This window comes from Oncorhynchus tshawytscha, linkage group LG05 (assembly GCF_018296145.1).
Source record: "Oncorhynchus tshawytscha isolate Ot180627B linkage group LG05, Otsh_v2.0, whole genome shotgun sequence".
Taxonomy (NCBI): domain Eukaryota; kingdom Metazoa; phylum Chordata; class Actinopteri; order Salmoniformes; family Salmonidae; genus Oncorhynchus; species Oncorhynchus tshawytscha.
This window is the reverse complement of record NC_056433.1, coordinates 10,775,589-10,800,336: the sequence shown is the minus strand read 5'-3', so window position 1 is coordinate 10,800,336 and position 24,748 is coordinate 10,775,589. Positions and strand designations below refer to the sequence as shown.

Below are 24,748 nucleotides of genomic sequence, written 5' to 3'. Positions count from 1 at the left end.
CCAACAAGCCTCTGCGTTGCCAAGGGCTAAAATAGAAGTCAGTTCTATTTGTGACGCAGATCGCGCTGCAAGTCCTGCCTCTCCCATCTCCTCATTGGTTTATAGAAGCAGGTACCCACCCACGTGCCGTCTCCTTATTAGTTATACCCACGTAGGTGACTGAAAGACTAACAAGGTCAGTGGCGGTAATGTACATAATTTATGAAAGTTGCCATAATTTATGATAGGGCCAAGAGAAAAGGACTAGGAGGAGAGATGACTAGAAACGATTCGGTTGACCGTTTGTGTGGATTAATTGTCGGAGGACCTTGTGCATTTCAGGTAAAATAACGCAATGTTAATATCCCAGGACAAATTAGCTATCAACAGCAAGCTAGCTAAATAGGACAAATTAGCTAGCAAGTGAAAGCTAGCTAGCTAAATTGCCATAAATGTTTAATGCTTTTCAACCTGTCCCCAAATAAATGTAATTGGTTCAGAGTTTGTTTTGATATTTTAACCTGCGTGTCACGATCGCGTTTGATGTGGGGGTACAAAATCAGTTTGTGTGCACGATGGCGCACGCAGCCGGTTTGGGTTCCGTGTTAAGGAGATTCGACTAAATCTTTGTCCAGCCATGCAGCCCCAATTCTAATATGTAAACCGTAAAGGAGATTCAACTAAACCTTATTTGTTCAGCCATACAGCCCAAATTCTTTAAAAGAAACAGAAAGACGTGCTCTCCCTGACTCGAACGCACACAATAAACATTTTTTTCTGGACAAGTGAGCCGTATGTTTTAATATGGAATGTATACCGTCTCTAGGCAACACAAACATTTCTGTACAACCGTCAAGATACAAGACAACATACATACATATATATATATATATACACACATATATATATACACATATATACATATATACATACATATACATATATATATACATATATACATATATATATACATATATACATACATATACATATATACATACATATACATATATATATATATATATATACATACATACATACATACATACATATATATACATACATATATACACATACATATACACACATACACATACATATACACACATACACATACATATACATATATACACATACATATATACACATACATATACATACATATATACACATACATATACATACATATATACACATACATATACATACATATATACACATACATATACATATATACATATACATATATACACATACATATACATATATATATACACATATATATACATATATACATATACATATATACACACACACACACACACACACACACACACACATACACAAATATATAAAGACAAGACAAGTAATGTTCATAAATTGACGTTGGCTTAATAAATAAGAGGTAAATGTAGATAGTGAAGAAAAGGAATGACCCTCGGAGTAGTGAGCAGTGACAGTAACACTTTTTAGCAGTAGAAGACCTGGACCCTTTTGACTAGGGTCCCCTGGATCTATACGTGTACACTAGTTCTCACTCTTTCAAGTTTTACGTCGACTCATTTCAATGACCTGTTGCTGAGAATGAAGTTCCTTTGGGCAGCCGAAGCAGAGAACACATACAAAGTGCACATCATTAGCCAATTAACTGAACAATGATATATATATATATATATATATATATATAATCAAGGTAAGAAGTTGACTAACTAGAAAAGAGCAACACTTCATACAGGGTCTTTGATTCTCAATCCATTTGACAATTCAATGATTATATAAAATTACAAGACAATCCTTGAGCTATCACCACTTCAGGTGGGATTTACAAAGTGGTCACAGGGCAATTAATGAACCATTATATCCCAGTATGGCCATGACTCTCTCATGTGTATTTTAGTGGTCAGGCCATGTGCAGTGAAAGTTAAGTCTAGTGCAGGGTGAGAGTTCAAGGAAAGATGGTAAAAACAGCAAATTATGCAATGCTCTCAAGTTTCAGCCTCATTCCCTTAATTTTCTGGTCAGCATTTCCCCCAAAAACTATTGTCGTCAGACAATATCATATATTTCTGTGCTTTCCAGTAAACAGTAGTGCTGCTATGATGTTGAGGGGCTCTCATTTCATGTCAGAGACACAGTAGCCACTGGGCACAAACTGGTTGAATCAATGTTGTTTCCATGTCATTTCAACAAAACAATTCAATTTGAAGACATTGAATCAACATGGTCATTGACGTAAAGGAATTTAAGTAATTTGTTTTTTTTTCACCCAACTTTGTACCTAAATCCAATGATGGTGAAAATGTTTGTTGGTTTTACTTTGAATTTACGTTAGTTGACAAGTCAATCAAATGTAAATCAAAACTAGACGTTGAAGTGACATCTGTGCCCAGTGGGTAGCCACCCTAGAAAGAAAGCAAATAATTGCTCTCTTCAATTGTGCAATACAATTGCCTTATGATGGAACACAAGCTGTACAAAAGGTGCTTTCGACCGACATCATTTCAGGATCAAGAGAGGGTTCTCTTGAGTACTGTACATAGATATTTAAACATTTCTATGCAACATTTGAGACAAAACAACCACATTTTCCCTGGGCTGTCACAATAACCGCTTCTATGTACACAGAAAGTTTGACAGCAAAGCTTAAACCATTAAATTGCAGTACAAGACTGACCAACACGCACACCGAATCCTAACTTGAGATCAGCATACCTAACTTAAACCCCTTAGTTGATGAAAAATATGAAGAGAATAAAAGGTTACTTAAAAAGTTTACTGGTGCTATTCACCTCAAGTTAAGGAATTTTTGTCTCAAGTTTTTCACCACGTTCTGTTGACTAGCATCTGTCTTTTTGACCAAGTTCATGGCAGTTTTCTGGGCATCTTCAAGCTTTTCATTTGAGGGTGGACCCGTGTCAAGTTCCTTGCCCCTCCCACTTAAGGGTACTGACTCTGCCTTAGCCCCGCCCTCCTCCCTTTGCCTATATTCATCTGACTCCTGATAGGCCCGGCAGCGGTCGATTACAGCCATGATGGAGATTTTCTCTCTAGTGGTCGGTGAACGGATCTGGACATAGCTATCATCTATGTCCTCTACCACCTCTACTCTCCTTGCCCTGAGTACCATCTCCAGTGGTTCTGCAGAGCTGGATTCTGTCTCAGGCTCCGGAACCTTCTCCACAACAACGACCCTGTGGTCATTGGGCATGGTGGCCTGTGCCGAGATGTAGTAACTGTCATTAGGGACTTCATCCTGGAGGTTCTGTAGCTCACTCAGATGCAGCCCACTCAGTCTCTGGTCCAATGACCCGGCCCTGTGGAGCCTAGCCAACCCCTCTCCAGGGCCAGGGTCCCTGCTGAGGTGGGGTCTGTAGGCCGGAGCCTCGACCGTACCAGAAGCAGTGACTAAGCTGGAGCAGAAGCTTGAGCGCCTTTTGGGGCCGCTGTCCATCCTCTCAGGAACTGAACGGCTTCGGTTAACTGGCGGCAGCTGGGACTGATCTTTGTCCGAGCTGGCATACTTGCAGCGAAGTGTCCGCACGTCAGGCCAGTTAAAAGCCTCGGTAGGCGTAGGATTGAGTGGGCTCTTGGCGGACATGCGGCCGGGTGAAAGGACTCGGGGACTGCCCAAAGAGCTAGGCATGTGAGCAGGGTTGGGAGATATGGCTACAGGACTCAACTCCTGGAGATTGCTCACACGATCAAACGAGAGCAGGGGCAGCGTCAAGTTGGGTTTACCTGTAAAACACACCACATAAACAAGACTTAACAGGAAGTATCTGAGCGTCAGAGTATCAGAATAAGTTGAAAGTTCTGTTTTTATTTTGGGCATTCTCGGGCATTCAGGGACACTGCGGTCTATATTGCTTAGTAGTAGTTTTGGTATCTTCAGGTATGTTTACATGCACACAATATTCACGATTATTGTGAATACTCTGAGTAAAACAATATTCTCAGTAATGACAAATCTACAATGCACTACAAAACATCACATTCGCGGTCTGTCAGCATAGTTTTTTGAATGCTACTCAGGCAGCATATTACGAAGGCAGCGCAATACATTTCTTCCAGTTTCCAGAAGCTCAGCGACTTGTGTCGGTTTCAGGAAAATGGAGTCAAAATGCGTGCTTTAAGTGCTGCTGTACTGCTCACGCTGCCAATGTAGTAGGCTGCATTGACAACAGTGGGAGCTTATCGTGAGCTCCGTCTCATGTCCGTCACGACCGGTAATATACCCACGACAACGACATACCAATGACACAATTTAGCAAACAAGCTAAATTGGCTGGAGAATACTAATTAGCATTGCTAAAACCAGCTACTCATCATCCTACCTTGACTCACCCAATGCCTTCTCTTCTGGAGTAAGTTGCTTTCCTGTGCGCTTGTTTGCCGAAAAGTATTCAGAGAAAGAGTAATACTCCGATTAAGGCGATTACTTGTCCTAATAATCTTATAATAATGTGGAAAATAGCTCGATAGTCAACCTATTTTACTCAGAGTATGCTTACTCTAATTAAGAGCTTACTCTGCCTTACTCAGAGTATTGCCATAGTCGAAGTAATACTGGTTTAGTGTGCATGTAAACTACATAGGCCGCATAAATAAAAACTGTATGATTTGCTAAGCAATCTATTAGTAAACCTTTCCATCAAATCTTCCCCCCCAATGTGGGCAGCCCTATCAGTCACTTGAAACCGATATTTGCCAGGCTAATAGGAGAGCACCTCCTAGCGAGGCTAAGACTAATTCAAACCCTACTTGGTAAAAAGAATAACACAGCACTTCTTGAGGCACAACACTTAGGGACAAACAAAGCTCTTCCCTACCTGAGTGCACATCATTTAGAAAAACACAACACTCTTCCATATCTTCCGTACCTGAGCTCTCTGGCTTCTCCTCGATCACACAGGGCAGATTCTTCTTTCCAAACAGGACATCTCGCTGTCTAGGAGCTGGTGTGGTGCACTTGATACGCTGGCTGTACTGCCGGGCCAACTGGAAAACTTTGTTCTTAGCCATCTCCGCATCGTCTGGCGACTGAGGCTCCTTGCTGGCCTCCTCCCCTTCCTCAGCCCTCAACTGGATGACCCTGGGCATAGGAGCTCTGGAAAGCCTACCCTCGTCAACCCTGGATCTGCGGGGATCCCTCACACTCGCTGTACGGCCAAGCCCCAACACCTTGCTCTTAATGGGCGAAGGGCTCATGGATTCTTCAGTGATGGTGCTCAGGTCAGCTTCCTCCAGTATCATAAAGGAATCGTCAGGCTCCGATTCAGAGTTCTTCTTTGGAGTCTGGCTCCTTCTGCTCAGGCTTGGACCAGCGACTCTAGAGGTCTTCTGTTGAGCCTCGGTGTCTTTCACAGGGCCTCTGGCCTCTCCCTGGGATCTGCTCCCCTTTTTCTCCATGTCCTGCCAAACCTTGATCATCTCAGATGAAGGTCGGAACTCATCGTCCTGGATGTGCCTCTCCTGTAAACACAGAGACCGGTCCTTTCGCTCTGCCTCTGAACCCACTACCTCAGGCTTCTTACTTCTTTCCAACTCCAGTGAGTCAAATGATGCACCGGAGGTCATGCAGTCCCACACGCCTGGAGCCTTGGATGAATCAGGTTCTGAAGTGGAAGGGTGGGGTGCAGAGGAAGTGGCCAAGGCTGATGTATCACTTTTCTCTGCGCCAGGGCTCTCGTCCGAACTGTTGAACCAGCTGACAGAGTTCTTGACAAGGCCAGTAGGGATGTAGGTCAGGCTCTCCCTGCGCCTGAGGCTGAAGTTGGCATCCTGGTGCTCGGCAGTCTCGTAGTAGCTTTTGATTTTGTCAATGAGCAACTGGTCCTGCTTGGATAGGGTAGAGTCTCTCCTCCTGTGGATCTCAAAGAGGCTGTCATCCCTCGGAGAAAGCATAGTCAGATCTGTTGCGCCAAAGTTGTCCTGGGTCGGTTCGAAGCAGGAGCTGTTCAGCCAGTGGGGGCGTTCATTGCCTTCGCCGCCAAGGCTGAGGGTGCTGCCAGTCCGGCTGGGAAGGCGTGGCGAGGGGCAGCCAAGGGAGCGGGCATCATCCGTGCTGCCTCGCCTGGCGCTGTTGGTGAAGTGCTCCGCGATGGCACTGGCTTGATTCAGTACGGAGGGAGGTAGAATGCTGTTGGGCCCGCTCTCCTGTGCTGCTGCTACTTCCTCTTCCTCCTCTTCTTCGGAAGATTCTGCACTGCTCAATGTTTTTATGTCATCTGACTGAGATGCTGACGACGCCCCGGTCTGTTCCTCGATTGCATCCTCCTTGTCACTCTGGGGCTCTGGTAACGCGATCCAGCGGGGAGTGGTGCAGACCTTGGGAGGAGTGGTGCAGACCTTGGGAGGAGTGGTGCAGACCTTGGGAGGAGTGGTGCAGACCTTGGGAGGAGTGGTGCAGACCTTGGGAGGAGTGGTGCAGACCTTGGGAGGAGTGGTGCAGACCTTGGGAGGAGTGGTGCAGACCTTGGGAGGAGTGGTGCAGACCTTGGGAGGAGTGGCAGAAGCCTTCTCTGGGTCCGAGGGGGCTGGCTTAAGCCTTTCAGTGGACTCCGAGGCAGAGGTCTTGGTCTGGAGCAGTGGCTTGTCCTGAGGAGCCTTGGAGAAAAAGTGTAATTCTGAGTAAGAGCACAAAAGCAACCTCCATCCTTAAATCTGCAATTTATAACTTTTTGGGGTGACCCTACCAAATTCACATAGAGAGCAGAGTTATAGATCTGTAATTTTCATTGAAAGCAAGTGTAAGAAGGGGTAGAAGTGTTTTCTATGTGCGCCTGTGTCTATACTTTCCTTTCTTAAGTTTTGCTCTTGCGTCTTTTACTTTAGGATTTGTACAACAGATACAAACAGATGAAAGTACTATATGTTTGGTTACTGAAAATATATTTCACAGTGGTTCAGATGGTACAATAATTCTCTACACTTTGCATTGCTTAGTTAGTCAAACTGAAATTAGGCAAACTATTCCATTTATTGCCACCAGGAAATGGCAGAGGGATTTCTGCATATTTCACCTTTAACTTGTTTAGAGAATTGATGAATGTTAAGTCTTTTTCAACATACACTGAAAACAAACAATGCAAAATGTGCATCTTTAAAAATGTGTCAGTACCTGAGTAGTTCCATGAAATTAGTGCTTGTGCAACTTTAATGGGGGTAGGGCTAGGTGATATGGCCTAAAATGATATCTAGATTGTTTCAGATTCACGATATACAGTCGTGGCCAAAAGTTTTGAGAGTGACACAAATTAATTTCCACAAAGTCTGCTGCTTCAGTGTCTTTAGATATTTTTGTCAGATGTTACTATGGAATACTGAAGCATTTCATAAGTGTCAAAGGCTTTTATTGACAATTACAGGAAGTTGATGCAAAGAGTCAATATTTGCAGAGTTGCCCCTTCTTTTTCAAGACCTCTGCAATCCGCCATGGCATACTGTCAATTAACTTCTGGGCCACATCCTGACTGATGGCAGCCCATTCTTGCATAATCAATGCTTGGCGTTTGTCAGAATTTGTGGGGTTTTGTTTGTCCACCCGTCTCTTGAGGATTGACCACAAGTTCTCAATAGGATTAAGGTCTGGGGAGTTTCCTGGCCATGGACCCAAAATATCGATGTTTTGTTCCCCAAGCCACTTCGTTATCACTTTTGCTTTATGGCAAGGTGCTCCATCATGCTGGAAAGGTCATTGTTCGTCACCAAACTCATCCTGGATGGTTGGGAGAAGTTGCTCTCAGAGGATGTGTTGGGTCTTTATTCATGGCTGTATTCTTAGGCAAAATTGTGAGTGAGCCCACTCCCTTGGCTGAGAAGCAACCCCACACATGAATTGTCTTAGGACGCTTTACTGTTGGCATGACACAGGACTGATGGTAGCGCTCACCTTGTCTTCTCTGGACAAACTTTTTTCCGGGGGCCCCAAACAATCAGAAAAGGGATTCATCAGAGAAAACGACTTTCCCCAGTCCTCAGCAGTCCAATCCCTGTACCTTTTGCAGAATATCAGTCTGTCCCTGATGTTTTTCCTGGAGAGAAGTGGCTTCTTTGCTGTCCTTCTTGACACCAGGCCATCCTCCAAAAGTCTTCGCCTCACTGTGCGTGCAGATGAACTCACACCTGCCTGCTGCCATTCCTGAGCAAGCTCTGTACAGGTGGTGCCCCGATCCCGCAGCGGAATCAACTTTAGGAGACGGTCCTGGCGCTTGCTGTACTTTCTTGGGCGCACTGAAGCCTTCACAACAATTGAACCGCTCTCCTTGAAGTTCTTGATGATCTGATAAATGGTTGATTTAGGTGCCATCTTACTGGCAGCAATATCCTTGCCTGTGAAGCCCTTTTTGTGCAAAGCAATGATGATGGCACGTGTTTCCTTGCAGGTAAACATGATTGACAGAGGAAGAACAATGACGCCAAACACCACCCTCCTTTTGAAGCTTCCAGTCTGTTATTCGAACTCAAATCAGCATGACAGAGTGATCTCCAGCCTCGTCCTCGTCAACACTCACACCTGTGTTAACCAGAGAATCACTGATGTCAGCTGGTCCTTTTGTGGCAGGGCTGAAATGCAGGGGAATGTTTTTTGGGGGATTCAGTTCATTTGCATGGCAAAGAGGGACTTTGCAATTAATTGCAATTCATCTGATCATTCTCTTCATAACATTCTGGAGTATATGCAAATTGCCATCATGCAAACGGAGGAAAATGTATATTTGTGTCATTCTCAAAACTTTGCCACGACTGTACATCTACATTTTTAAAATGTTTTCTTTAAATTATTGTTGTTGTACAATTACAGGTCAAATACAATGCATTACAAACAGTCAGCCATAATCAAATTAATTCAGCGCTTGTGTAATTATACCTAGGCTAAATATAAGCCTTCCACAACCATAAGCCCCATTCGTTATTTTATCAAAATAGTTTAACCTGATTTTTTTGCAATGAAATCACTGATCTGGCTTTCAAGTCTGTCTATGAAAATGCCCTTTTTGTTACAAATTTTACTAGAACCGCATAATGCACATTCACAAATAACTTCTTGTAGCAGGCATTAGGCTGTAGAAAACTAACAGAGGTCTCATCAACAATCTCTCAAGCCCAAGTGCTAGTGATTAGCCAGACCATATTTATATTAAAGTTTAGCAAACTTAAATCTATTTGCTAGCTAACAGAGTGGAACAGTTGAATTGTTATGAACACACCCTTATGTCCACTTGAGAACAAGTGGACATAAATGCGATACAGGCATTTGGAATATCGCGCAAAAACATTTATTTCTGAGCATTCTTTCATGGGCAGTAGAGAAAATGTTTGCTGCAATTCTACACCATTTTGCCTTAGGCAAATGTTGCCATTTTTTTTATATGATAACGGATGAGCAAATGGGCCCCACCCAGGTCAGTAATTCAACAATACTTGTTGACTTCTGATGCACAACAACATTTTGACTGTTGACTATTACTGTTAAATAAGTTCAGACAGCAACAGTCCCCCCACCCCAATAAAAATACAAAATACATATAAATAGTCAAATCATGGTGTAAAACCAGCTGTTCCTACTCTTTTTGTCAATTTTATGGTGGAGAACTGAACCAGTCGAACATAACTCTTCATTTTGGTATATATAGTCGAAGTCGGAAGTTTACATACACCTTACCCGAATAGATTTAAACTCAGTTTTTCACAATTCCTGACATTTAATTCTAGTAAAAATTCCCTGTCTTAGGTCAGTCTATTTTAAGAATGTCAAATGTCTGAAAAGTATTAGAGAGAATGATTTATTTCAGTTTATATTTCTTTCATCACATTCCCAGTGGGTCAGAAGTTTACAAACACTCAATTAGTATTTTGGTAGCATTGCCTTTAAATGGTTTAACTTTGGTCAAAAGTTTTGGGTAGCCTTCCACAAGCTTCCCACAATAAGTTGGGTGAATTTTGGCCCATTCCTCCTGACAGAGCTGGTGTAACTGAGTCAGGTTTGCAGGCCTCCTTGCTCGCACACACTTTTTCAGTTCTGCCCACAAATGTTCTATAGGATTGAGGTCAGGGCTTTGTGATGGCCACTCCAATACCTTGACTTTGTTGTCCTTAAGCCATTTTGCCATAACTTTGGAAGTATGCTTGGGGTCGTTCTCCATTTGGAAGACACATTTGCGAGCAAGCTTTAACTTCCTGACTGATGTCTTGAGATGTTGCGTCAATATATCCACGTACTTTTCTCCCTCATGATGCCATCTATTTTATGAAGTGCACCAGTCCCTCCTGCTGCAAAGCACCCCCACAGCATGATGCTGCCACCCCCGTGCTTCACGGTTGGGATGGTGTTCTTCGGCTCGCAAGCCTCCCCCTTTTTCCTCCAAACATAAAGGCCATTATGGCCAAACAGTTCAATGTATTTTTCATCAGACCAGAAGTTATTTCTCCAAAAAGTATGATCTTTGTCCCCATGTGCTGTTGCAAACTGTAGTCTGGCTTTTTTATGGTGGTTTTGGAGCAGTGGCTTCTTCCTTGCTGAGAGGCCTTTCAGGTTATGTTGATATAGGACTCGTTTTACTGTGGATATAGATACTTTTGTACCCGTTTCCTCCAGGACCTTCACACGGTCCTTAGCTGTTGTTCTGATATTGATTTGCACTTTTTACACCAAAGTACGTTCATCTCTAGGAGACCGAACGCATCTCCTTCCTGAGCGGTATGATGGATGCGTGGTCCCATGGCGTTTATACTTGCATACTATTGTTTGTACAGATGAACGTGGTACCTTCAGTTATTTGGAAATTGCTCCCAAGGATGAACCAGACTTGTGGAGGTCTACAATTTTTTTGTCTGATGTCTTGGCTGATTTCCCTTGGTTTTCCCATGATGTCAAGCAAAGAGGCATTGAGTTTGAAGGTAGGCCTTGAAATACATCCATTTTCTGGAATTTTCCAAGCTGTTTAAAGGCACAGTCAACTTAGTGTTTGTAAACATCTGACCCACTAGAATTGTGATACAGTGAATTATAAGTGAAATAATCTTTCTGGAAACAATTATTGGAAAAATTACTTGTCATGCACAAAGTAGATGTCCTAACCAACTTGCCAAAACTATTTTTTTTACATTTTATTTTACCTTTATTTAACCAGGCAAGTCAGTTAAGAACAGATTCTTATTTTCAATGATGGCCTAGGAACAGTGGGTTAACTGCCTGTTCAGAGGCAGAACGACAGATTTGTACCTTGTCAGCTCGGGGGTTTGAACTTGCAACCTTCCGGTTACTAGTCCAAAGCTCTAACCACTAGGCTACCCTGCCACCCTATAGTTTGTTAACAAGAAATGTGGGGAGTGGTTCAAAAACGAGTTTTAATGACTCCAACCGAAGTGTATGTAAACTTCCGACTTCAACTGTACATATGGACAGGACCAAAGCAAATCAAATGATTCTGTCTCTTTGCAGCACAGTCTGCAGAGCTGGGATGGTTGTATCCCCCTTATATATAACATTCTGTTCCTAGGCTGTCATTGAAAATGAGAATTTGTTCTTAACTGACATGCCTAGTTAAATAAAGGTCAAATATATATATTTTAAAAATTCTATTGGTTGCAAAAATAGAAAAACAAGTTTTAATGACTCCAACATAAGTGTATGCAAACTTCTGACTTCAACTGAATACAGGGCATTTGAAAAGTATTCAGACTCCTTGACTTTTTCCACATTTTGTTACATTCCAGCCTTATTCTAAAATGCATAAAATATTCCTCCCCCCCTCATCAATCTACACAACACCCCATAAAGACAAAGCAAAACTTGAAAAAAAAACCTGAAATATCACATTTAAGTAAGTATTCAGACACTTTACTCAGTACTTTGTTGAAGCACCTTGGCAGTGATTACAGCCTTGAGACTTCTTGTTAATGAAGAAACAAGCTTGGCACACCTGTATTTGGGGAGTTTCTCCAATTCTTCTCTGAGGATCCTCGCAACCTCTGTCAGGTTGGATGGGAAGCGTCGCTGCACAGCTATTTTCAGGTCTCTCCAGAGATGTTCGATCGAGTTCAAGTCCAGGCACTGGCTGAGCCACTCAAGAACATTTAGAGACTTGTCCCAAAGCCACTCCTGCATTGTCTTGGCTGTGTGCTTAGGATCGTTGTCCTGTTGGAAGGTGAACCTTCGCCCCAGTCTGAGGTCCTGAGATCTCTGGAGCAGGTTTTCATCAAGTATCTCGGTGTACTTTGCTCCGTTCATATTTCCATCGATCCTGACTAGTCATCCAGTCTCTACCGCAGAAAAAATAACCACAGCATGATGCTGTCACTATCATGCTTCACCGTAGGGATGTTGCCAGGTTTCCTCCAGACATGCTTGGTTTCATCAGACCAGAGAACCTTGCTTTAAGGTGCCTTTTAGTAAACTCCAAGCGGACTGTCATGTGCCTTTTACTGAGGAGTGGCTTCCGTCTGGCCACTCTACCATAAAGGCCTAATTGATGGAGTGCTGTAGAGATGGGAGAACCTTCCAGAATGACAACCAGCTCCAGAGGAACTCTGGAGCTCTGTCAGAGTGATCATCGGGTTCTTGGTCACCTCCCTGACCAAGGCCCTTCTCCCCCTATTGCTCAGTTTGGCGGTGGGGCAGCTCTAGGAAGAGTCTTGGTGGTTCCAAACTTCTTCCATTTAAGAATGATGGAGGCTACTGTGTTCTTTGGGAACCTTTTAAAGCTACAGAAATATTTTGGTACCCTTCCCCAGATCTGTGCCTTGACACAGTCCTGTCTCGGAGCTCTACGGACAATTCCTTCGACCTCGTGGCTTGGTTTTTGATCTGACATGCACTGTCAACTGTGGGACCTTATATAGACAGGTGTGTGCCTTTCCAAATCATGTCCAATCAATTGAATTTACCACTGGTGTACTACAATCAAGTTGTAGAAACATCTCAAGGATGATCGATGGAAACAGGATGCACTTGAGCTCAATTTCAAGTCTCATACAAAGGGTCTGAATACTTATGTAAATAAGGTATTTCTGTTTTAAATGTGTCATTATGGAGTAGTGTGTAAACTGATGAGGAAAAATATTAATTTAATACATGTTTTAATAAGACTGATGTAATAAAACGTGGAATAAGTCAAGGGGTCTGAATACTTTCCGAATGCACTATACTAATATATATATATTGCATTCGGAAAGTATATATTTAGTTGAGCTTGCATTGAATTGCCCCTACCTGTTGCACACAAAAAGCTTCCATTCCCCCTGTCGTCAAAAAGAGATTGATGGCTGATTTAAGATGAGGTTGTCAACCATGTTACTTTATTTGGCACTTAATAGGCATATAGTATTTTTTTATACTTAACCTCAAGATTGGAAGGAATGCTTTTTTTTATTAGGTTGAAAATGTGTTCTTTATGACAGAAAGTAAAAATTAAGTGACATTTCCCCCCCCCTCCTAGCCAAGTTAGGCTACTCAAAAAGCACCTTATTGGTGGAGCGACCCACCTATAAACCTCACATGATCTACAGTTAAATTTTATCTACCAGATTCTGATGTTCTGTTACTGTGACAGAATGAATCTGAAGCAGAAAGCTTGGTAGGACAGCGCTTCCAATCTGAGAGGCAAGGAGAAGTATTTTGGAAGAGACACGTTGACCCAGACAGGCCACTTCCACGACCATCATTTGATGGAATACATCAGTCAAGACCGATGGGCACAACGTGTCACTGAATAATGTCAGTGGCCCTGGCTGAAGCAGGGGAAGTGGTGAAGAGCAAACCCAGAAACTTGAGACAGATGAAAGTGGAGTGGACAGTGGATGAGCAATGTTTTCCCTCCATCCCCAGGATGATGTTTGATTTTTCACAGATTCCGACGGTAGTGAGGAGGCACAAACACCAACCAGCTCTGGCACGTCTTTACCTTCTCCGCGATGGTGGTGCTTTGCTCCGTCTCCGACTGTAACACAGGACCAGATGAAATCCCATTCTCTTTGTAAGACCCATTCTCCTCAACTACATCGTCTCCCTCTTCATCCTTCAAGAAGAAAAACATTTTAGAACCAGGTTTAAATTTTTTTAGAATTAGCTTCCTAACCTCAGCCAAGACAGGGCAAATACATCTTGATAAGCAATAATACAACATTTGTCTTCAAGATTGTTTTCATAAAATTTTATAAATTGCCAATAAATCTGTTATTTTTGACCCTATAGTCTCATATTACTTTAACTACAACAGTGAAAGATGATACCGGTCTGTTCAAGATGTACATAGTAAGAATGGGACTCATTATTTGAGTCTGAAAATACAGATGGCAACGCATTTGCAAGGGGATTAGAGCCAGGTAAAGCCTGTGTTGTGAATCAGCAAACTTCATTATCAACAGCACACTATGCACACACGATTAGTTGATCAATCTCAGCAGACATGCAAATCAGTGTTGTGTTAACAGACAACGCTAATGTCAGACTGACACTCAAGTAGCAGCAGACCCTTATTTTAGTTCAGCATAAATAGACAAATAAAAAAATACCGGGGGGATGTTTTTATAGATGAGACATTTATAGATGAGCTGGTTTAAACAAGGCACTATGCATGCAGAACTTCTTCAGGACTGGTCAGTAGTTTAGAGCACAAACAGAAAGTATGTACCTGTCCTGGGAGCAGTGTCAGAGTGAGACATTGGAGCCAAGGTTTGTGCTAAACTGAGAGATGAGGGCAGTTACCTACCCTTTTTCATTCCCTTTTTAATTGAGAGATTCACAAGAGGCAATGACAACAACATTGTAAATGGCAGCAAAACAACATTTTGTCAGTTAAATAGAAATGAATAAGGTTCCATTCGTCCCCTTGTTTTTGCAGCACCGACAGTCACTCACACAAGCACAAAGCACAGTCACTCACACAAGCACAAAGCACAGTCACTCACACAAGCACAAAGCACAGTCACTCACACAAGCACAGTCACTCACACAAGCACAAAGCACAGTCACTCACACAAGCACAGTCACTCACACAAGCACAGTCACTCACACAAGCACAGTCACTCACACAAGCACAAAGCACAGTCACAAAGCACAAAGCACAGTCACTCACACAAGCAGTCACTCACACAAGCACAAAGCACAGTCACTCACACAAGCACAAAGCACAGTCACTCACACAAGCACAGTCACTCACACAAGCACAGTCACTTCACAAGCACAGTCACTCACACAAGCACAGTCACTCACACAAGCACAGTCACTCACACAAGCACAGTCACTCACACAAGCAGTCACTCACACAAGCACAGTCACTCACACAAGCACAAAGCACAGTCACTCACACAAGCACAAAGCACAGTCACTCACACAAGCAGTCACTCACACAAGCACAAAGCACAGTCACTCACACAGCACAAAGCACAGTCACTCACACAAGCACAGTCACTCACACAAGCACAGTCACTCACACAAGCACAGTCACTCACACAAGCACAGTCACTCACACAAGCACAGTCACTCACACAAGCACAGTCACTCACACAAGCACAGTCACTCACACAAGCACAGTCACTCACACAAGCACAGTCACTCACACAAGCACAGTCACTCACACAAGCACAAAGCACAGTCACTCACACAAGCACAAAGCACAGTCACTCACACAAGCACAGTCACTCACACAAGCACAAAGCACAGTCACTCACACAAGCACAGTCACTCACACAAGCACAAAGCACAGTCACTCACACAAGCACAAAGCACAGTCACTCACACAAGCACAAAGCACAGTCACTCACACAAGCACAAAGCACAGTCACTCACACAAGCACAGTCACTCACACAAGCACAGTCACTCACACAAGCACAGTCACTCACACAAGCACAAAGCACAGTCACTCACACAAGCACAGTCACTCACACAAGCACAAAGCACAGTCACTCACACAAGCACAAAGCACAGTCACTCACACAAGCACAGTCACTCACACAAGCACAAAGCACAGTCACTCACCAAGCACAAAGCACAGTCACTCACACAAGCACAAAGCACAGTCACTCACACAAGCACAAAGCACAGTCACTCACACAAGCACAGTCACTCACACAAGCACAAAGCACAGTCACTCACACAAGCACAGTCACTCACACAAGCACAGTCACTCACACAAGCACAAAGCACAGTCACTCACACAAGCACAAAGCACAGTCACTCACACAAGCACAAAGCACAGTCACTCACACAAGCACAAAGCACAGTCAATCAACATAAGCAGCATTAGAGGTACTCCGGGAGTATGACGATCATGCATCTAGTAGTCTAACGCAGTTGAATGTAGAAAGCATTGAGACAAAGAGCATCCATGCTTAGACGGAGCACCATACATGAAAGTCAGTCGCTGTTTGCAGGATACGAATAGCATTGACAAGGGGTTATCCAAGACATTAGTAGGTTATGGCTGACAAGACTCTGGGCTAGACTAGGGTGGACCAACGTGGCCAAGCTGGGGACTGGTAGCTACAAAGCTTAGAAGAAGGAAACCCGATGGTGGCAGCTAGAGCCTCACCGTTGTGACCCCCATGGAAAGCAAAGCCCTGGCTCTATAGTGCCAGCAGGAGATGGCGGCCAGCATGGAACTGGCAAAGTCCTCTACCTGGTCTTCCTCCATCAGAATATCATCCGAGTCACATTCCTCCCCCAGGGTCGCCCTGCCCTTGTGGGACGATGACCCTGTCCTCGGCTCCTCAATGTCACTGGGGCTTAGCCTCTCAAGTGAGCCCTTCCTAAGGCCCATATCCTCCTCCTCTTCTTCTTCTTCCTCCTCTTCCACACTAGGCCTCTCAGCCTCGGACTCGCCTAGGCTCGAGCCCAGGGTGCTGACGCTAGCGGCTGCCTGAATGGAGCGCGGGTCGTCTGGTAGGGCCCCTTCGCTGTCTGCGTGCTGTAGCGTGAAGTCACACAGATCACACAATGCATTTTGTCTGACGAACCTCCTCAAGACCTATTCAGTAAAGCCTTTTGGGTATCTCCACACACTCAGCAAATACTCTGGATTGTGTGAAAACATGAGTCCTATTACAAAAATCGTCTCATACCCACATGTGGTGACATTATAGAGCTACAGTAAATCCCAGACAGAGCAACAGGATGGTTCCTATTAAGACGGCAGGGTAGCATAGTGGTTAGAGCGTTGGACTAGTAACCGGAAGGTTGCAAGTTCAAACCCCCGAGCTGACAAGGTTGTCATCTGTCGTTCTGCCCCTGAACAGGCAGTTAACCCACTGTTCCCAGGCCGTCATTGAAAATAAGAATTTGTTCTTAACTGACTTGCCAAGTTAAATAAAAAGGTAAAAAAAAGACCCCTAAAGTGCCTGGGAATAAGACACTGATTGCCAATTGACAAGACATGCATTTCACATCGAGTTCACAGTTCCCCCCACCTTTGGATAAGACACTGCATGGAGTGAAAATTGAATAGAATTCTGTTCATTTGTTCTGAAATAATCATGAGAAAGCAACCACCGAGGGCAGTTCTAAAATATAACATGTAATTTCCTGAATTTAAGCCCACTAAATGAAATATGTCCATCTACAGATGTACGTTTCCTCTCACTTAGAAAAAAGCCTTCCTTTGTATGACGTTAGCCATCTTTGAACGGCATGTTAACCGACATTATTAACCGTAAATTCCCCTCGGCTGGGCTTTGAGAGCAGAGGTAAGTGCAGCATAATAGAGCACGTGTTTGTTATCAAGTACAATTTCAAATGGATCATTCTGGGCTTACCTTGAGGACGGCTGTAGGATCCCCACCGGTAACAGGACATGTGAACAAGAAGGGAAGAGAAATATATATTTTTAAATGTCATAAAAAAAAAAGGGACAAAAAGATAAGTATTCAGTCAATTGTAAATTAAACAAGCCTACGATAAGCCAAATTAAAATGCACTCAATGACACCTCCCTGATGATGAAATTGAGTTCGCTTCTCCAATGAATTAGTCTAATATCCTTAGACGAAACCTTGCCAAAGTATCATATGACTGACAGCTCCCATATTGAGTTTGGAAAATGAATTAGTCAGTCTGCCGTCCGACAGCATTGTTTGCTTGGACTAAACCTAGCTCACTGTCACACCACACAAGGCGCATGAGAAAATAAAATGGATAATGCTAATGTCACATTTTTCACTAAAAGTCTGAATCAATCGAATGGGCATGACACTGATCGGCTCTCCAAACCACATTTGATTACTAGAAAAGAGCTGGAGAGACACTGATCGGCTCTCCAAACCACATTTGACTACTAGAAAAGAGCTGGAGAGACACTGATCGGCTCTCCAAACCACATTTGACTACTAGAGAAGAGCTGGAGAGACACTGATCGGCTCTCCAAACCACATTTGACTACTAGAAAGAGCTGGAGAGACACTGATCGGCTCTCCAAACAACATTTGACTACTAGAGAAGAGCTGGAGAGACACTGATCGGCTCTCCAAACCACATTTGACTACTAGAAAAGAGCTGGAGAGACACTGATCGGCTCTCCAAACCACATTTGACTACTAGAAAGAGCTGGAGAGACACTGATCGGCTCTCCAAACCACATTTGACTACTAGAGAAGAGCTGGAGAGACACTGATCGGCTCTCCAAACCACATTTGACTACTAGAAAAGAGCTGGAGAGACACTGATCGGCTCTCCAAACCACATTTGACTACTAGAAAAGAGCTGGAGAGACACTGATCGGCTCTCCAAACCACATTTGACTACTAGAAAAGAGCTGGAGAGACTCGATGGAGCAACCAAGGGGCTTTTATGCTCTCATTTCAGAGGGAGAAGTAAAAGACCTTAGCATTTGTTCTCCCCAAAACGAGGACAAAAGGGCTTTCCTTTTACTGCTACCCACAGTTTCTTTGAAGCACCTGCTGTGTGATGGTCCCTCATCACACACTGGTGGAGCAGCGTCCATTTGTACAGTGCACGATGTCTTTATGTGTCGTATTGTTTTATTAATGATGTAGACTATTGTTTTGATGTGTTGTTTTGTTTCAGTTTGGACCCCAGGAAGAGTAGTGGCTGCCTTGGCAGGAGGTAATGGGGATCCTAATAAAATACGAAATACTAGACATAGAATCCACCATTTGCACCAGCAGCATAGGAGATGCGCATTTCCTCAAGCTAACCCTTTCATATTTGGTTACCAACTGTGACTATTACACAGAGGAAGTAGGTTCTGAACAGTCACAAAAAGGTTCTCAGAGGTGTTTGTCATAATGGCTGATGATGACATGAAATTGGCTGGGATGAAAGCCTTGTGTCCTTACCTTTGGTGTTCTTCAGGATCTGTTTGGTCGGTTCTGAGAGAGAAATAGACAATGAGCACATCTCAAAAGAGAGCCACTTCAGACAGTCCCCGCCTCATCACAATTCAAAAAACTGCATAGATGGTCATTGTCAAATCCTTTTCAGTGAGATACAATATTTGAGTTATGTAAATGTGACACGTAAAGCCAAATCTGAATCCAGGCTAACAAAGCATGTAGAGTAACCGTTAGCTACGTGACTGACACACAATTTGAACATTGGCCAAATCAAATCAAAATTTGAAAACACTAGAGTCATCATATGTCTCCCCATATAATTTCCCTGTACGTTCACATACACAGCAGTGAATGGTTTACACATCAATAATAGATATTTGAGTTTCAGGACTAAAGTTGGGTACTTACCCGACTGCCGTCGCCCCTGACGACCCTCTCTGGGAAACTCGTCTGATTGGCAGGACATGGCCTTTTTCATTCTCTCTGGACTGTACCGGAACTTTGATGGGTCTTTTAGGCACAGAGACAAACATGCGTAAACAGACTTACAAATCATGAATCACAGCTGATGAACTTATAGTCTAATGAATGACATGATGATCCAAGAACAATAAATACAAAAATCTTGAAGAAAAAAAATTCAGCTTTCCAATACTATTACAGTGTGTGGCTTTTGTATATAATTAATACATATATTCTAGTCAAGTACTAATGAAGAGTTCTTTAAGAGGAGGCAGTCTGAAATAATAAATTACACAATGACTGCCATTCCATAATTTCTATGACATTTATTAATAAATAACTTATACTGAACAAAAACATAAAACGCAACATCTGAAGTGTTTGTCCCATGTTTCATGAGCTGAAATAATAGATCCCAGAAATGTTCCACATGTACAAAAAGCTTATTTCTCTAAAATGGTTTACATCCCTGTTAGAGAGCATTTCTCCTTTGCCAAGATAATCCATCCACCAGACAGGTGTGACATATGAAGAATCTGATTATTACACAGGTGCATCTTGTGCTGGGGCCAATAAAAGACAGCTCCAAAACATGCAGTTTTGTCACACAACACAATGCCACAGACTGCAACAATGCAATGTCCACCACAGCTGCTGCTAGATAATTGTATGTTAATGTCTTTACCATAAACTGCCTCCAACATTGTTTGAGAATTTGCCAGTCTATGAGCTCCAAATCAGTCTTCTTCACCAGCGGGACCGTCTGAGACCAGCCACCCAGACAGCTGATGAAACTGAGGAGTACTTCTGTTTGTAATAAAGCCCTTTTGTGGAGAAAAACTAAGTCTGATTGGCTGGGCCTGGCCAAGCCACTTGGGAGCCAGAACCACCCATGGCAGCACCCCTGCCCAGTCATGTGAAATCCATAGATTAGGGCCTAATGAATTGATTTCAATTGACTGATTTCTTTATATGAACTGTAACTCAGTAAAATCTTTGAAATTGTTGCATGTTGCGTTTATATATTTGGTCAGTGTATTAAAAGCATCCCTCTCCGCCACTCTTAAATAAATCAACTTCATTCCGATGTTGCTTGGATATAAAAATATGCTGGATCAATGGGGTGGCTGGGCAGAAAAGTGCATTAATAATCACTACGAATACTCACAAATCGAGTCCATTTCTAAGATGGCCTCCTTTGCCTGATAAAAAGAAAACACAAAAACAACCGTCAGCTATCCTCCCTTAGATTACCCCCTTCCCTCTTTAATATTAGCAATAGCACCTCATATGTACCTTCTGAGGGATGATGGCTTGATGGTTTTCGAGAATGATCCTTTTGATGTGATGGGCCCATAGTTTTCTCTCTTCCACAGTCTTGGCCTGAGGGTAAGGGGGTGAGAGAGGGGGCAGGTAAGTTCCTATGCATTCCCACAGAGAATTCACTACAGTAAAGAAAAAACAAACACCAAAAACAAAATACAGTTTTATGGCTATGATAATGATGGCATAATGATTATTTGTTTTGGCAAAAACCAAGCCAGTACATCAGTACACCTACATTCTACAGGTGCAGGTTCTTATGAACAGCAGGCCTTATTTCAATCTGGTCTACATTATCACACAACAGGAATAATGCCTGCAAGGTGGGAGTTGACCTACTTTAAATATTCATACAGTTGTATTATCAGAATCAGCCATGAACACACACACACACACACACGTTTGTATTACTATCCTTGTGGGGACCAAACAAATGATTCCCATTCAAATTCCTATTTTCCCTAACCACTAACCCAAAAGCTAACTCATAACACTGACCCTTAAATCTAAAACTGCCTTTTGTCCTTGTGGGGACCAGTGAAATGTCCCCACTTGTTAGTTTTTTCCCTTATTTTACTATCTTTGTGAGGACGTCTGGTCCCTTCAAGGTTATAAAATCCAACCCCCCCCCACACACAATACTGTAATCTGATTCACATGCTTAACTACGGCATTCATGGTTCTAAAAGTCCACTACTAATGTGTCTTACTGTTCTCTTACCATGTCTGAATTCCCATTAATTAGCCACTGTGGTTGGTTGAGAGGTCTCCCTCACTCACCTGCACTGTGTGGGGCTGCTTGGGGTGCTTGTAGTGAGTGACGCTGAAGCTTAGAGAGTCCTTGGCACTCTCAATTAGCATGAGGGTGGAACACTGTAGTCAAACACGAGAGAAATGAAAAACTAATTAAATATAGTTAAGAGAAAAGATTGGTCCGCACTCAAATAGGGAAAATTAGATGTAATACTAAGGTATATACAGTAATTCAGTGTGTAGGGGACACTGATGAACACTGATCAAACCCAGTGTCACCAGAAAGATAGGAAAGACAAACGTGACATATCAGGAAGGTGGAAGAAAGTTTAAAAAAATATATTAAAAAAACAAAGTTAGAAAATATTCATAAACCACAGAAAATAATCGGGTCCGTCATTATCACTGACGCAGGAAAGGAGTAGATCAGTTCCAGTCCTACTACCTAATCTGTCATTCATCATCAGGAAAGAAAGGAAACGACGACAGGAAGTTAGTTTAGACCAATGGGACAAACCACAGATAAGCCAAAACACACTCAGCTCTGTTTTTAAAATTCAACTCAATACGTCTTCATTAATCCCCTTAGGGACCATTGATAAGACATTATCAGAGCACAAGTGCAAATGTACATCTCCAAATAATGAATATACAATAAATGCTACACAGAATACAATACATTACTTTTCGCCATTCAAACTAAGTGATTGGAATATAATGGAGACTTCGGATTTGAAACAGGAAAAAAAACACAGGACAACAGGGTTGATAAATCCTGACCCCCTAACCCTTGACCCCAGCAAGCAGCACTCACCGAGATGAGGGTCTTGAAGACGTAGTGCTCTCCTCGGCGCCTGGTGATGAGGAGCATGCGGTCGAAGAGGAAGAGTGTACGCTCGTTCTTGGCCCGGTGGACCTTGAAGGTGCCCTCCAGGACCAGTTCCCCGTACGTGGTCAGGTCCGGTCCTTTCCAGTTGATCAGCAAAGACTGGACCTCCTGGACAAGCCAACACAGATGAGGTGATGAAGGAGCACCTATTTATTAAACACCCAACAGCAATAGACATCATAGGGTGAAAAAGGTATCATTGTGGCACAAACAATGTTAAGCAATTAATTTCCCCAAAATGCTCAAGGGTGTTTCTTGAAGGTGTATAATTATAGGGGTATTGAGTTTAGCCAGGTTGATGGGAGATATTTTGGGGTATTTGGGGGGTGATTCTGTATCATTGGGGGTATTTTGGGGGGTGTTTTTGTATTGTTGGGGGTGTTTTTGGGGATTGTTGCGGGGTATATTAGAGGGTATTTTGAACAGTGAAGGCTCGTCAGAGGAGGAAGGAAATGACAGGAAGGCCAAAAAGATTATCAAGGACAACAATCACATGAGCCACTGCTTTTTCACCCCGCTATCATTAAGAAGGAGAGGTCAGTACAGGTACATCAAAGCTGTGACAGAGACACTCAAAAACAGGCCATCAGACTTAAATAGCCATCACTAGCCGGCTTCCGCCTGGTTACGCAACCCTGCACCTTAGAGCTTCTAAGGTGAAAAAAGCCCCAGCTTCTATCTCAAGGCCATTAGACTGTTAAACAGCCATCACTAACAGAGAGGTTGCTGCCAACATAGACTCAAATCTCTGGCCACTTTAATAAATTTACTTATTAATAAAAAGGTATGACTAGTCACTTTAAATAACGGCACTTTAATAATGTTTACATATCTTACATTACTCATATGTATATACTGTATTCTATACCATCTACTGCATCTTGCCTATGCCGCACGGCCATCGCTCATCCATATATTTATATGTACATAGTCTTATTCATCCCTTTACATTTGTGTGTATAAGATGGTCGTTGTGAATTTGTTAATTACTTGTTAGATATTACTGCATTGTCGGAAATAGAAGCACATGAATTTCGCTACACTCACATTAACATCTGCATGTGACAAATAACATTTGACTTGAGGCTATATATACACATAGACTTGGAATCTTTGTACACTTTAATAATGTTTACATAATGCTTTACTCATCTCATTAGGTATATACTGTATCCCATTCTACTGTATTGGGGCGGCAGGTAGCCTAGTGGTTAGAGCGTTGGGTCAGTAACCGAATGGTTGCTGGATCAAATCCCCAAGCTGACAAGGTCTGTCATTCTGCTCCTGAACAAGGCAGTTCGCCACTGTGCCCCGGTAGGCCGTTATTATAAATAAGAATTTGTTCTGCCACTCTGACATTGCTCAACCTAATATTTATATATTTCTTAATTACATTCTTTTACTTTCAGATTTGTGTGTATTGTTGTGAATTACTACAGCACTGTAGGATCTAGGAACTCAAGCATTTCACTGTACCCGCAATAACATCTGCTAAATATGTGTATGTGACCAATAACAATTGATTTTAAGCCGTTGTCCTGTTGGAACGTTTTCATCAAAGGATCTTTTTGTACTTTGCTCTGTTCATCTTTTGCTCGATCCTGACTAGTCTCCCAGTCCCCGAAAAACATCCCCACAGCATGATGCTGCCACCACCGTGCTTCACCGTAGGGATGGTGCCAGGTTTCCTACAAACGTGACACTTGGCATTCAGGCCAAAGAGTTCAATCTTAGTTTCATCAGACCAGATAATCTTGTTTCTCATGGTCAGAGTCCTTTAGGTGCCTTTTGGCAATCTCCAAGCGGGCTGTCATGTGCCTTTTACTAACGTCTGGCCACTCTACCATAAAGGCCTTACTCGTGGAGTGCTGCAGAGATGGTTGTCCATCTCCACAGAGGAACTCTAGAGCTCTGACAGAGTGACCATTGGGTTCTTGGTCACCTCCCAGACCAAGGCCCTTCTCCCCCGATTGCTCAGTTTGGCAGGGGGCAGCTCTAGGAAGAGTCTTGGTGGTTCCAAACTTCTTCCATTTAATAATGATGGAGGCTACTGTG

At 42.9% G+C, this 24,748-nt stretch overlaps 1 protein-coding gene across 6 annotated transcripts in view; it reads right to left on the bottom strand.

The window, feature by feature from the left end:
• Positions 1–2,160: 2,160 nt before the first annotated feature.
• Positions 2,161–24,748, bottom strand: part of LOC112249911 (pleckstrin homology domain-containing family G member 3) — a 106,845-nt gene continuing 84,257 nt past the window's right edge. For 4 of the 6 annotated variants that reach the window (XM_024419640.2, XM_024419637.2, XM_024419639.2 and 1 more), the window contains 11 exons: positions 22,619–22,801; positions 21,832–21,924; positions 21,025–21,111; positions 20,897–20,930; positions 19,675–19,776; positions 19,270–19,302; positions 17,732–17,742; positions 16,513–16,887; positions 13,884–13,997; positions 4,860–6,585; positions 2,161–3,717 (listed from right to left, as the gene is read on the bottom strand). In XM_024419640.2, coding sequence (XP_024275408.2) covers positions 2,765–3,717; positions 4,860–6,585; positions 13,884–13,997; positions 16,513–16,887; positions 17,732–17,742; positions 19,270–19,302; positions 19,675–19,776; positions 20,897–20,930; positions 21,025–21,111; positions 21,832–21,924; positions 22,619–22,801 — 3,711 coding nt within the window. In that variant the 3' untranslated portion in view covers positions 2,161–2,764. The remainder of the gene's footprint in view (positions 3,718–4,859; positions 6,586–13,883; positions 13,998–16,512; positions 16,888–17,731; positions 17,743–19,269; positions 19,303–19,674; positions 19,777–20,896; positions 20,931–21,024; positions 21,112–21,831; positions 21,925–22,618; positions 22,802–24,748) is intronic. The other 2 variants (XM_024419638.2, XM_024419642.2) reach the window with 2 other exon arrangements.